Source organism: Porites lutea, chromosome 1 (assembly GCF_958299795.1).
Source record: "Porites lutea chromosome 1, jaPorLute2.1, whole genome shotgun sequence".
Lineage (NCBI taxonomy): Eukaryota > Metazoa > Cnidaria > Anthozoa > Scleractinia > Poritidae > Porites > Porites lutea.
This window is the reverse complement of record NC_133201.1, coordinates 13,102,108-13,113,930: the sequence shown is the minus strand read 5'-3', so window position 1 is coordinate 13,113,930 and position 11,823 is coordinate 13,102,108. Positions and strand designations below refer to the sequence as shown.

The window sequence follows — 11,823 nt, the reverse complement described above, 5'->3', positions numbered from 1 at the left end:
CAAACTTCGTGAACAATGAGACAGGTATGTTGTCTTTGTCTAATAAAGCTGTGGTAACTTTTTTCATATATTTGTGTAATGTCGACGTAGTTAATGCTCAAACTTAGGAGATATTGGCCCTGAAAAATCCAATTCAGCCACCTTAGGAAAGACCATAAACACTTAAACTATTGAAGTCACCACATCTTTGCTGCATTACCATGAAACACAAGTCGCCAAATTGATAATTTCCACTGTAGTCACCAATTTTTTCTTCTTTCCCATGGTGATGAAAATGGTCAAAGGCCAGTGCTGGGTCAGTCGTGGTGATCAGGATCCACAACAAGACAATAAATATTTAACAACAAAGTCTGTTGAGGAAATTGTTTAATTAAAAACAGCTAATTTGCAAGCAAATATCTGAATATCAAATTTCTATAAAAGAGTGCAGCCTCTGACCAAAAAAAAATGTAAAACATTTTCATGAAATGCATTGACAAACATATGTTTCTCTTAAAAAAGACTTCAGTTGAAAATTGCTGCACATCAATGTCGATTCCCATCAAGTATCTAGCTTTCTTAATTTAACATTAAATACAACACACTTCATGATACTGGTCTCTTTTTTGGCCTTTTTCCTTCAACCCAAAGTGACATTCGACTACTTTTCATTCCACGACTTTCGCTTGTCAATGTCATAAAGTAGACAGTGGCCAAGACAACGACAACCAGTAAACCAATGATTAAGAAAGTATATGTATTTGTGGGTGAAGTTGATGGTGATCCAATCTCACGAAGATGCACCTCTGCCAGTTCAAATGCTGGATTCAGGTCAAGAGCATGTCTAAAATGGATGCCAGCTTCTTCTAGATCTCCAGCAGCTCTCAATATTTCACCAAGTGTGAAATGCTGCAACCAACAGTTGTGTTCAGATGGCTGCATTTCTAAAGATCTTCGTGCTAAGTAGGCAGCATCCTGTACATAGTTTAAATTAAATAAAACCTTTGCAAGATTAAGAAGGGCATCTGCATCATTCGGGGAGAAGTACAAAGCTCTTCTGAAACACTCTATGGAGTGATAAGTACTTCCTCTTATTCTCCAGAAATTTCCAATGTGATTACATACCACCACTGAGTTTGGACTCTATAAATGAAATCAAAACACACAGTTTAAGCTCAAATGTCCTGGACAGAGGTTAGTTTGTCAAAATAACAAAATGGTTTGCCTTTCATTTGGGTTTAAACAAGTGATGTTGATGGATTAATGGGTGGTTATATGAAAAGTCCAAGCATAATAGCTAGGTAGTTTGGTTTTATCATTACACCAAAGACAGTATCATCATTTTATAATAACATACAAAAAACAGATGTATCAACCTGAGATCTACACTGTAGTTGCCATAATGATAAGGCACAACACTGTGGGACTTTTCTCTGCAAAAGCTAAATTTACAAATGGATGTTTCTAATTTAAATTTCCATCTCTTTTCTTTATGTACCCTCCTGGCAGAGGCTTCTTTCAGGCATACAGGTAGTTCTAAACATTTATGTTCAGTTGTACACATTGCCAACATCCACCTTAAGTTTGCTTCAAAAAGTTCATAAACCCACCATACCAAGCACATTGCTATTAGGCCTGGGTTCCAAACTGTACCCTAACAACGTGCAGCACACACGCAACAAAGACCGGCTTACTCAATTCAGTACAGTGAAAGGTTCTGTTGTGTGTAAAATGGGTGATGAATTTTAATTGTACAAATCAAAAGTAATACGTGAGAAATGAAAACGAGCACAAACCAAAAATTAATCAAGGCATCTAAGACGTACATGCATGAAGAGTTTTACGAACATCTTTATTCTTTTACTAAGACCAAAATTTTGAAGTGAGTAAAATGGTCAGAAAATCTTTGATTGTTGTACAGTAAAAACCCGCAACTAAGAACCTTCCTTTTTAGGAGTTAGCCTAAACAGGTTCTTATAGTAGTTATGGTAGTTAACAGAATTTTAGGCCATTTAGGTTCTTAAAATGGGTTCTTAATCCTGGAGAAAAAACAATTAAAACACAGCTGCAAACAAGTTGGTCATTAGCCTGTACTTTTATTTTTTTCAGCCCCACCCCACCCCACACCCCGACCCCCCCCCCCAAAAAAAAAAAACATTTAAGAATATTTCAATTTATACATTTACATGTATTTATATGCTTTGCCGAGCTTTGGCAATCTGCTTTTTTTGCTTCAAATATGATTCTTGCAATGCAGCTGCAATGTACTAGTATGATTTTAGAAAATGAGAACCTGTTTTAAATTTCTTAGGCTAAATAGGTTCTTGTTTATAGGGGGTGTAAATGACCAATTTTAGGCTAACAGGTTCTTATTTTTTAGGTTCTCAGTTGTGGGCTTTTACTGTATTTTCTTAAAGAGAACACATCATATAGCTGTCAAAATCCCTGTGAGGGCAATGCTCTCACTTTGTTTCTTTTCTTACCATTTTATGACAAACACGTGGGTATTGCAAAAGACTGAATTTTGATTATAAGCAAAAGTTTGGTCACATAAGCATTTCATGTCAACTCATTGCAGATTGCCCAAACCATGAATCAATTTTTTAACCAACCCTTTGCTCAATAAAATTTTGCTGAAAAACACTTTTTGAGCCATTTTTTGGTCACTGTCCGGCCATTAAAAAAAGCCTAAAGTGCTCTTTTATAAATTGACCATTTCACTGCCTTCTGTTCCTGATGCTAAGTAACTATCAGCCTCTGAAATTGGGGCATATACAGAAAGCAGCCTATAGAACTGCAGGATTAGATGCAAGGAAGTGCAAGTGGCTAGTGGAGTAAGATTCTCATTCGAATTTTTCTGAAAAGTTTACATGGTTGTTGTTTCTTTTCCCTGTTCCCTGGCCTACACTGTATTCAAACTAATGAAATCACAGGCATTGCAAGGGATGTGGATCTGCAGTTCGGAGGTTAATGGGTTTAGTGATGGTTTTACTACTCATGTAAAGATAATATTGCTACTACTTCATCTCATGGACTTCCGCTTACGCTGAAAAATAGACTAACGCTGTAGAATTTACTCAACCTACCTCTTCAATAGCTCCTTTTAAGTTTGACTCAATAAGTCCCAGATCAATATCTTCAACATCATTCTTCTTAAAAATCAAAGCTACATCTGGCTCGACAAAAGTTGGATGGTACTCACGGTTTGCTATACCTTCCAAGTGATCATAGAATGTCTCATTCACTGGGGTACCACAAGTTAACTGTGGTGCTGGAAATAGTTCTAATGATGTTGGACCAACTGCACCCACTACAGGGCTGTTTGAGGAAAAGCAATGAAATGCAAAAATAGAACTGTGCATAATATCTCTTAAAAAAACTGACATCATTAACTAGCCTGAGAAAACAGCTGAAATTCTCCAACACCACCACTGGTTTCCCTGAGAAATGATGTCTGAGAAATGAGTGCAGAAATTCCATACTGACGACCCCTCACTACCAAGATCTGAGTAGTGCTTCTGATTGGTTGTGCCATGTGTAAAATTTGATTAAACCAATCAGAAACACTACCCAGATCTGGGCAGTGATGCATCATTGGTAGGGAATTTCTGCTCTTGTTTCTTAGACATCATTTTGCAAGGAAACCAGTAATGGTGTCACGAAATGCTGGCCGTTTTCTCAGTCTTATCATTAATGACTATCAATCAGTTTTCCAGCAATTACTGAAACACTACATTTGCGATTTGACTGAAGCATTGTTTTACCCCTTGGTTAAACTTTCACAAACCTTATTCAGTCAAGATGGCTAAATATTGACCTCCTTCTTTTTTGCATTTTTATTGCCCTCCACTTTGTCTCAGTCCATACATCTTCTTTTTCAAAAATGCAAAAAACAACTTGGCCAATACACAGCCATCTTGACCAAACACTTGATCAACCATGCTTATACATGTATTTTAGGCTATAAAATGATCTGATTTCACATTTTGTAGCGGAGCCTTCCCGCATGCTTTGCGTGCGCGGTGGAGCCTCCATTGCTATAGAAAACGGAAACCTATTGATGCAAGAAAATTTGGTTATGACATCAGCGTACACCCGTCCGTATGGACTGGCAGGGAGGTACTAAGTTGACCAAGCTGTTTTTCTTGGCTAAACATTAACCAGTTCACCTGCAGGTGACCAATGGAGGCAATGTAAAGATCTTGAAACTCATTTGTTTGTTTGACTTATGACAAAAACCTTATAAAGTTTTAATGATGTGCTTTTAGCTTGGTCAAGATTTTGGTCACGTTTTTGGTTATGCTCCAGGACCAATCTAGTCTCAGATTGGTCAAGGTTTTGATGGGTGAATTCAGGTGAATTCATGAGTAAAAACTCATGCAGAATCTTAAAGATCTTGTCGAGTTTTCACCTCAAAACCTTTTTCAAATTTGTGCTTGCATGATCAGCATGCGAAAAGCACAACATCTTGACGTCACAACCATGTAAATAAATAAATAAATAAAATAAATAAATAATGATTTGGAGGTAGCACATCCACAAGTGGTTCTTTGTCTACCTGATTCCTGGTCAAATTGGAATTTGGAAATGTTGGTTTACATACAGTGAAACCTCGATTTAACAAAGTGCCAAGGGACTGGGGAAATTTATTTGTTATATCGAGGGTTCGTTATACCGCACACCTCCATTTTACAAATTTTCGAGAAAACTACCAAATGTTCGTTATATCAAGGTATAGTTAGCAATTAATTTACAAAACCCAGCATTTCCGGATCTGAAATATTACTGTAATAACATTTCAGTACCAAGCTATACATAGCTACAGCACCGGAAGCTCAAGAACAGGCAAACAGAACTGCTTAAAACTACTGTACACATAAATTTTATCCTTGCTGGTCTGTTTGGCTTCCATCTTTTATCACATGCTGACATTTACTCGTTATATTGAGGTATATTTTACATTTGGGCTTGTGCATTGTGTTTGTTATAACAAGGATTTCGTTAAATCGAAGTTTGTTAAATAGAGGTTCTGTTCCATACACTTTACTGTAATTTTGGCCAGGCTGAAGAAAATCCTTCGTTATACCAAGGACTTTGTTTATATAGAGGTTCATTAAATCCAGGTTCCACTGTACTCTCATGCAAACATGCCTCTCGGCCAATCAAAGCACACCTAATAACTTAGTTACTTTATAAAAATCCACATAATGTGCCTTTATCGTAGTTTGTTGGTGTTGCAGACAAATGCAATCCCCAAAATGATGTCATACAAAAGATTGAAAAGTCACTAAACAATAGCCACAGCAAAACACAAAAGTAAACCAACAATGGTTTCCGCAACACCAAGAAACACCATCTTTTATCCATACAGTTCTTCTAGACCTATCTGGTCTTATACTTTTACTATGCTCCAAAAAGCTTTATTTTTATACAATTTTATATTGTTGTATGTGATTTGTACCAATTTACTTCTTTTTTGGTTGGGCCTCGACTTTAATTGGGAACCCTCCTGTCCTTGTCCTGAACCACCTGCACACATTATTATTGCAGTATTGGATGGTAAATGCCCCACCGTGGGAACACACAGCACTTGACGGAAGTTAGCGGCGGAGATATGGGCATGCCTGGAATTGACTAAGCCATTAGCATTGTTCTTTTGGCAAGAAGATAAAACTTCCCACTACCCAAATAAATAACAATACCTTCCCTTTAAAACAAAAGAAAACAAACTAGGTTAACCATTTGTTGGTTACCACTGTAATGTATATTTTGGCACCTTTCAGATTGATTCAGGACAAATTGGTTTGACTAAAGAAATGACGATTGAAAAAGTAAACTCCACATTACAATTTTTTAAAAAGAGGTAAAAATATACTACACACTTACTTGTTATAAGTAAGCGTGTAGTTTTAAAAAATAACTTATATTGGCTTCTTTTGTCAACCGTTCTTGTTGAAAAATCATTATCATCTGTAGCGGTTTTGTTGGGATTGTTAACGGTTAGAAAAGAAGTGCAGCAGGAACTTGCACAAAATTGGCAGTTTGCAGGCGCATAAACTCCAACTCTCGCCGAAGACGTAAAGGCTCCGGTGACCTCAGCTATAAGATTTTATTTCCCAAAGCAGAAGTGTTATGAAGCAATAAACCTCTGATCACAACTCCAAATTACTAACAGACCACAGCCACGCTTCTACACCTGTATTATTGTCGATCAGATAGCAGAATTTGGAATTTGGTATTAGATAAACACTTAAGCACAAAACAAAACTTGATCAGTTTAAAACGTTCATCTTATGCTACTTTGAAAACAAAACTTCGAAAAAGAATACCATGTTCAAGTTAACACGTGAACATTTGCATTTTCATCGGTGCATGTACGAATACAAGTTCTTAAATCGACTGATTTTCGGGTAGGATCGAATCCTCTCAAACACCTCCGTGTCATCGAAAAACAAATGAACACATAAATATAAAATTAAACGCCGTTCCTGAACGTTAAGTTAACGAAAAAGTTAATCCTTCCCTTGGAACTTGAGCAACTATCAACTTTGTTTTCTTATTGGTCCTTTTCACAGTACTTTAGATGCAAATGTCATGTGCTCGCCGTGAGTTACTGTTGTAAGACTGTATAAAAAAAACCCTTTTCACATGCACCCTAAATTGTTTCTCTAAACGTTGTTTGGAAAGGAAGACTCAGCACGACAAACAGGCACGAGTTGTTTTCCAACGCACGCTACAACACAACTACTACACAGACTTACCGTCAAAACAAACGAAATTGACAATCCTTAATTAAAAGCCTGCTATCTTCGAAGCTTTCAATAACATTCTTACCTCAGTCCATGGGATCTGCCCTTGCTACACTGGTCACAGTTTGTTTTTCTACTGTTTCCCGTCTTAGGAGGGTACGTCTTCGTCAGAATGGATAGAACTGGATCAGACTTCAGTATATCGGAGTTACTGCTAACCCGTACGACTCCTTCTCTTTCGTTTAAAATCCAATGCGTCGCTCCCAAGGTGTCTGACTTCCATAGGCAAGCAGTAACAAGATAAAGGGTCAGGTATGTCAAATAGGGATAATCCCCGCTCATAGCTGGGGTAAAAGACGGTAAACTATATTGAAGTTACGAAGAAATTAAAGCCGCAAATCAAACATCAAAACAACACCGGAAAAAACCCTTCTGGGCATGCTCCGGATTGTATTCGTCATAAAATGTCCCATTCTCGTCCCCAGAGCCACTCGGCTTAATTTGTAACCAACCTCGTTTGAACACCGCGGCAAAACGTCTACGCATGCGCCAGGTTGAACATTTCCGGTCTCTTTTTCAGTCACACTTTTCAGTCAGATCAAAGTCTCACGCGCGCTCTCGGCTTCATTCTGTGTGCAGCTTGTAGTTCAGTCGTTCTGCTTCATGCTGCTCGTGTTTTTGACTATTTTGTAGTTAATATAAAATTCCTTTTATGGATAACCAGGCACAGATCACTGAAACAATTAGTCGATTAGATTCAGAAAAGGTAAGATGATAAACTATTTTTGGGTAGAGCGTCAGGTAAACTGATTTTCATTCACGAAAACAAAGTTTTGGACTGTTATTTTTCACTTAACCCGGCTGAAACTAAGACATAAAAAGTTATCATTGCAAGCTTGTGTATTGTAGTTCTAATTTTCAGTTCTTCAATTTCTCAGTCTTCATGTCTTAAAGCCGATTCGAGCTTTATTTGGAAAACGACAACACACATTCGCTTTGTAGTTTTATTTACCAGTGAGTTTTACCTTGTTTTGAAACGAAACTCTTCTGAGTTGATTGCCATGAAACATAAGCCTAATTATACGGTTGAGGTTGGCAGCAAGTTGACAAATCTATTTATTTTTTTCATTCTCAGAATCAGAGAGCGAAAGCTGGTTCGATGGCTTTTAGAAGTCGAACTTTTAATGCCATGTATTTAGCAGCTGGAAGTTTCGTGTTTGCATGAGATGCAGCCGAGCCGCACAGTCTGAAATTATAGAAGTCTTCAACCAAAGAACAACCATGTAAAAGAATTAAATAGGCATTTTCTTGAATGAATGTCACTTATAGGCATGTTTAGTTTCCCAGCACTGAAAGCTCCGGGTCTTCGTGACTGTAGTCATCAAAGGCGAGGTTGTTATTAAATCCCGCACCGCCCTCCCGCAAATCTTTGTTTTGAGTTCTTGTTTTCTCTGATAATAAAAAAATTGTTGAACGGACTAAAATTTTATTTCCTGGTTCTAGTGTTAATGATAATGATGACGTCTTTATTTTGGTTTCTTTCATAAGTATTGCCATTCTTTCTTAGTTATCGCCTTCTCCCAAATTAACTTATCCCAAACCAGTAGCATGCAAGAAAGCCAGTAAAAACAAATTCGTCTTGTCGAGCGCTCGCGACCTGCAAACTTCAAACACCATTTTCACCGTTGGTGCAAACAGATATCCATGTGGTGCAAAAGTTTTACACTAGAAAAATATATAAGCTTTCGAATGAAGTGATTTTTTTCGCCCCCTTTTTTGTCTGTTTCTCCCTTTTTGCTTTTAAACTTGGTGCGACGGCAATGTTATGCTTACGCAATTGGTTTATATACTAGACCGGAAATAAAAAGCTTACCGGATGTTGAATTTTTTGCTCTTGCGCAGTGCGTTTTGCCGCGGTGTCCCTCGTTTGTACACTCGTTCCCTAACCACGTGACCAAGAAACGACAGGCTCTGGGGACGAGAATGAAAAGGGATCCGGAGCGTCCATCGCGACCCTCATTGCCTAACCAGAGCTCAGAGCTCAGTAGGCTGCTTGCAGCCCGGGCCCCCCGGGGCTTGCAGTTACCCTGCCAGCAGAGTCGCTTCGATCTTTCCTAGAAAAGGAAAGATCGAAGCGACTCTGCTAGCAGGGTAGCTTGCAGTCCGCCTTTCTCTTAAAACCGTCTAGTTCTTATCTCATCCAGCGCGATTGCAAACCACGATTATCATTTCTCGCGGCAAGCGGCTTCGCCGCTCGCGTGCTTAGGTTTCGCGGGCAGGAACTTTGCAAAGAAAAATAAGAGACTGCCCAAAGTGACCTTTTGATATGCAAATGAAAGGAATTTAAATTGAAAACTGAAGAATAAGAACAGGGTTAGTTTTAGGGACTTTACCCTCATACAACAAGAAGAGCTAATGGAATGGCATCCGAGTGGCGTTAAAACACATTCGAGTTATCGGGGTAAACTTCTGTGCAATTTTTGAAGCAAGGACTAGCTTACAAAAAAGAAGGACCGGATCAGGTCTGTTACAATTTATTGACTTCGAGAAGGCCTTTGATAGTCTAGAATGGTCATTCATTGAGAAAACCCTAAATTATTACAATTTTGGAAGTTCATTAGTGGCGTGGATTAGGCTCTTTTACACCGGTATCAGCAGCTGTGTTCAAAACAATGGATGGATCTCTGACTTTTTCTCTTAAAGCCGCAGAGTAAGACAAGGATGACCACTGTCCCCTTATCTCTTTATTTTGTGTGCCGAAGTATTACGAAATTCCGCCAGAAATGATACTAGGATACAAGGAATCAAAGTCCTTGACACTGAATGTAAAATATCACAATACGCTGCAACCTCGTTCCCAGGGTTCTCTCCTACCCGCCCTACGGAGCGAGCGCCGTACAGAGCGAGCAAATCAAGTAATGCGGAATGGTTCAGAGTTCACCTCAACCATCCCACCACATAGCAACTGATGAGAATCGTAAGATTCGAAACCGCCGGTCTTGCTTGTAAACTTATATTTGTCAATTGGTTGGTAAAAAAACAACATGCTAATGGTATTGAAAAATATCGAGCTTTAAAATACTCTCCTATGATATTAAAACTACAAGATACATTTACAAAGCGATCGAGTTTTAAAACGACATTCAAAGGACACACCATCATAATGTATTTAAATCATGCTTCTACTTAAGACGTGACAAATACACAAAACCAGTGTTAGATCTGGATATATTTAAAGGCTACGTGCTGTGTACAGCTGAACATTGTTCTCTGAGATCGCGTAAACCTAAACTTTACCGAGATATTAAAAGCAGATACCCTACGATAACAGCAGCTATGGAAAAATTATTATAGTTTTGAGTAGACAAATCTCATACACGGGCCACAAATTCAACAGGAATACGCGCGAACTGAACAATTTGTTTGTTGTACATTTTAAAGGTTCTGCTCAACTTTCAACACAATTTTCCCTTGCTGAACATAAACTGTACCGCGCTGTATCTTGGTCCGCTATATATAAGCTATATCATGGCTCAAATTTTAAACTGTAAGATCCCTGAAAGAGTTCTCCTCAATGGAGCAATATGTAAAAGGTTTTGAAAGGTTTCACGCCGGTGAAGATGTGCGGCCTGTCACCTCTTGCAAGTTTTTACTCTCTCTCTCTCGCTCCGTAGGTAGGAGAGAACCCTGGGAACGAGGTTGAATACGCTGATGATACACTTTTCATCTTAGATGGATCTCAGTCCTCATTTTCTAGATCTCTATATCTCCTAGACACTTTTGCCTTGATCTCGGGTCTTAAAGTCAATTACGAAGAAGCTAAAGCCCTATGGATTGGCTCCAGTAAAAGTTCAGAAATCACCCTTCCCTCCTTGATACCAATATTATGGGCCAAAGATAAAGTATATGCATTGGGAGTATGGTTTTCTAGATCTCTGTCGCCCTTTATCTCGTTGAGCTTCAATGGCCTGCCGCCTACTTTCTCTTTTTCTCTGTCTTTCTTTTCCTCCATAAATATTCCAAATTTGTGGACCAGACAATTAATCTAAGCTTAATACTTTAGAAAACACGGATACAGAAACAATTTCCGCTTCCGTTTTCGTCTTTATTGACTCTTTAGTTGTCTCTGCTTCACAAGACGCTGGTGGCTATGCGATTTCCCGTCAAAATAACCTCGAGTTACATTTGGGTTGCCATACCTGTTGAATGAGTTATTTTACATTGGTATGCCTGTGGTGCGGACGGACGGTCGGGCGGTCGGTCGGTGTACGGTCACGTGATAACCAAATTTTCTCGGATGGGTAGTTTACCACATTTCCTTACCCATGGTGCTCTGCTGCGTGCTAGATGATTTCCTGTGGGATAGCAAAGTTCTTGTGCAATTTAAAACAAAAAGATGCATCGCAGCTGAAAATAAGACCCTTTTTTTAAAGAAATTGAAGAACATTGGTCCAATTTAAATTATAGTGAGAAGAACCCACTGTTTGAGTTAACATGTATCTGGCATAACTTACTGATTACGATCGAGAAGAAACCTTTTTTTTACAAATCATGGTTTAAAGCGAGTGTGGAGAATGTCACTGAAAGACCTCCTTGATGAGGCTTCCAGATTTATTAGCTTTGATGTTTTTGTAACGAAATTTAAAGTTAAAGCTAACTATCTTGAGTACTATAAAGCTGTATCTACGAGTGTTTCAAAATTTCGTTCCGATTTTTTATTCGCTTAAATTTTACTAATTATTAAAAAAACATGAAGGCTTTTGTAAAACTTAGTATGTTATTCATTACTCCTTTTCTCCTCAATTAACTAAAACATTAGTAACCAGAATGTCTTCTTGTATGTTTTCTGACATTTTCTAAGCGATGAGATATAGAATGTATTTTAGTTTGAAATTGCTTTGAACGGTTAAACGGTTATTTAGATAAATTTCTTACCTGAATCAGTTCACATTTGCCTAAAGAAGCATCAAATGCTTTGCGCAAAATACAACTTATAATCGGAACGAACTTTTGAAACACCCTGTACTCTAACAAGGTATAAAAAACTTTGTTTGCCTATCAACGGAAACGACCAAACCCAAGATGCGGCTAAAAC

The 11,823-nt window shown here is 38.2% G+C and overlaps 1 protein-coding gene across 1 annotated transcript; it reads right to left on the bottom strand.

The window, feature by feature from the left end:
* Nucleotides 1-349: 349 nt before the first annotated feature.
* Nucleotides 350-7,152, bottom strand: LOC140945599 (tetratricopeptide repeat protein 17-like). Its single transcript, XM_073394615.1, has 3 exons — nucleotides 6,814-7,152; nucleotides 3,066-3,297; nucleotides 350-1,122 (listed from the first exon to the last, which is right to left on the bottom strand). Exons 1-3 carry the CDS (start codon nucleotides 7,068-7,070, stop codon nucleotides 586-588), a joined length of 1,026 nt encoding a protein of 341 aa, XP_073250716.1. The 5' UTR covers nucleotides 7,071-7,152; the 3' UTR covers nucleotides 350-585.
* Nucleotides 7,153-11,823: the final 4,671 nt, after the last annotated feature.

What these genes read in the sequence shown, in the direction of transcription:
- LOC140945599 (XM_073394615.1), bottom strand. Translation starts at nt 7,070, where the DNA reads ATGAGCGGGGATTATCCCTATTTGACATACCTGACCCTTTATCTTGTT. An exon ending in GGCAGATCCCATGGACTGAG is followed by an intron (nt 3,298 to 6,813) that starts GTAAGAATGTTA and finishes TTCCTCAAACAG; the next exon opens with CCCTGTAGTGGGTGCAGTTG. An exon ending in TAAAAGGAGCTATTGAAGAG is followed by an intron (nt 1,123 to 3,065) that starts GTAGGTTGAGTA and finishes TTTCATTTATAG; the next exon opens with AGTCCAAACTCAGTGGTGGT.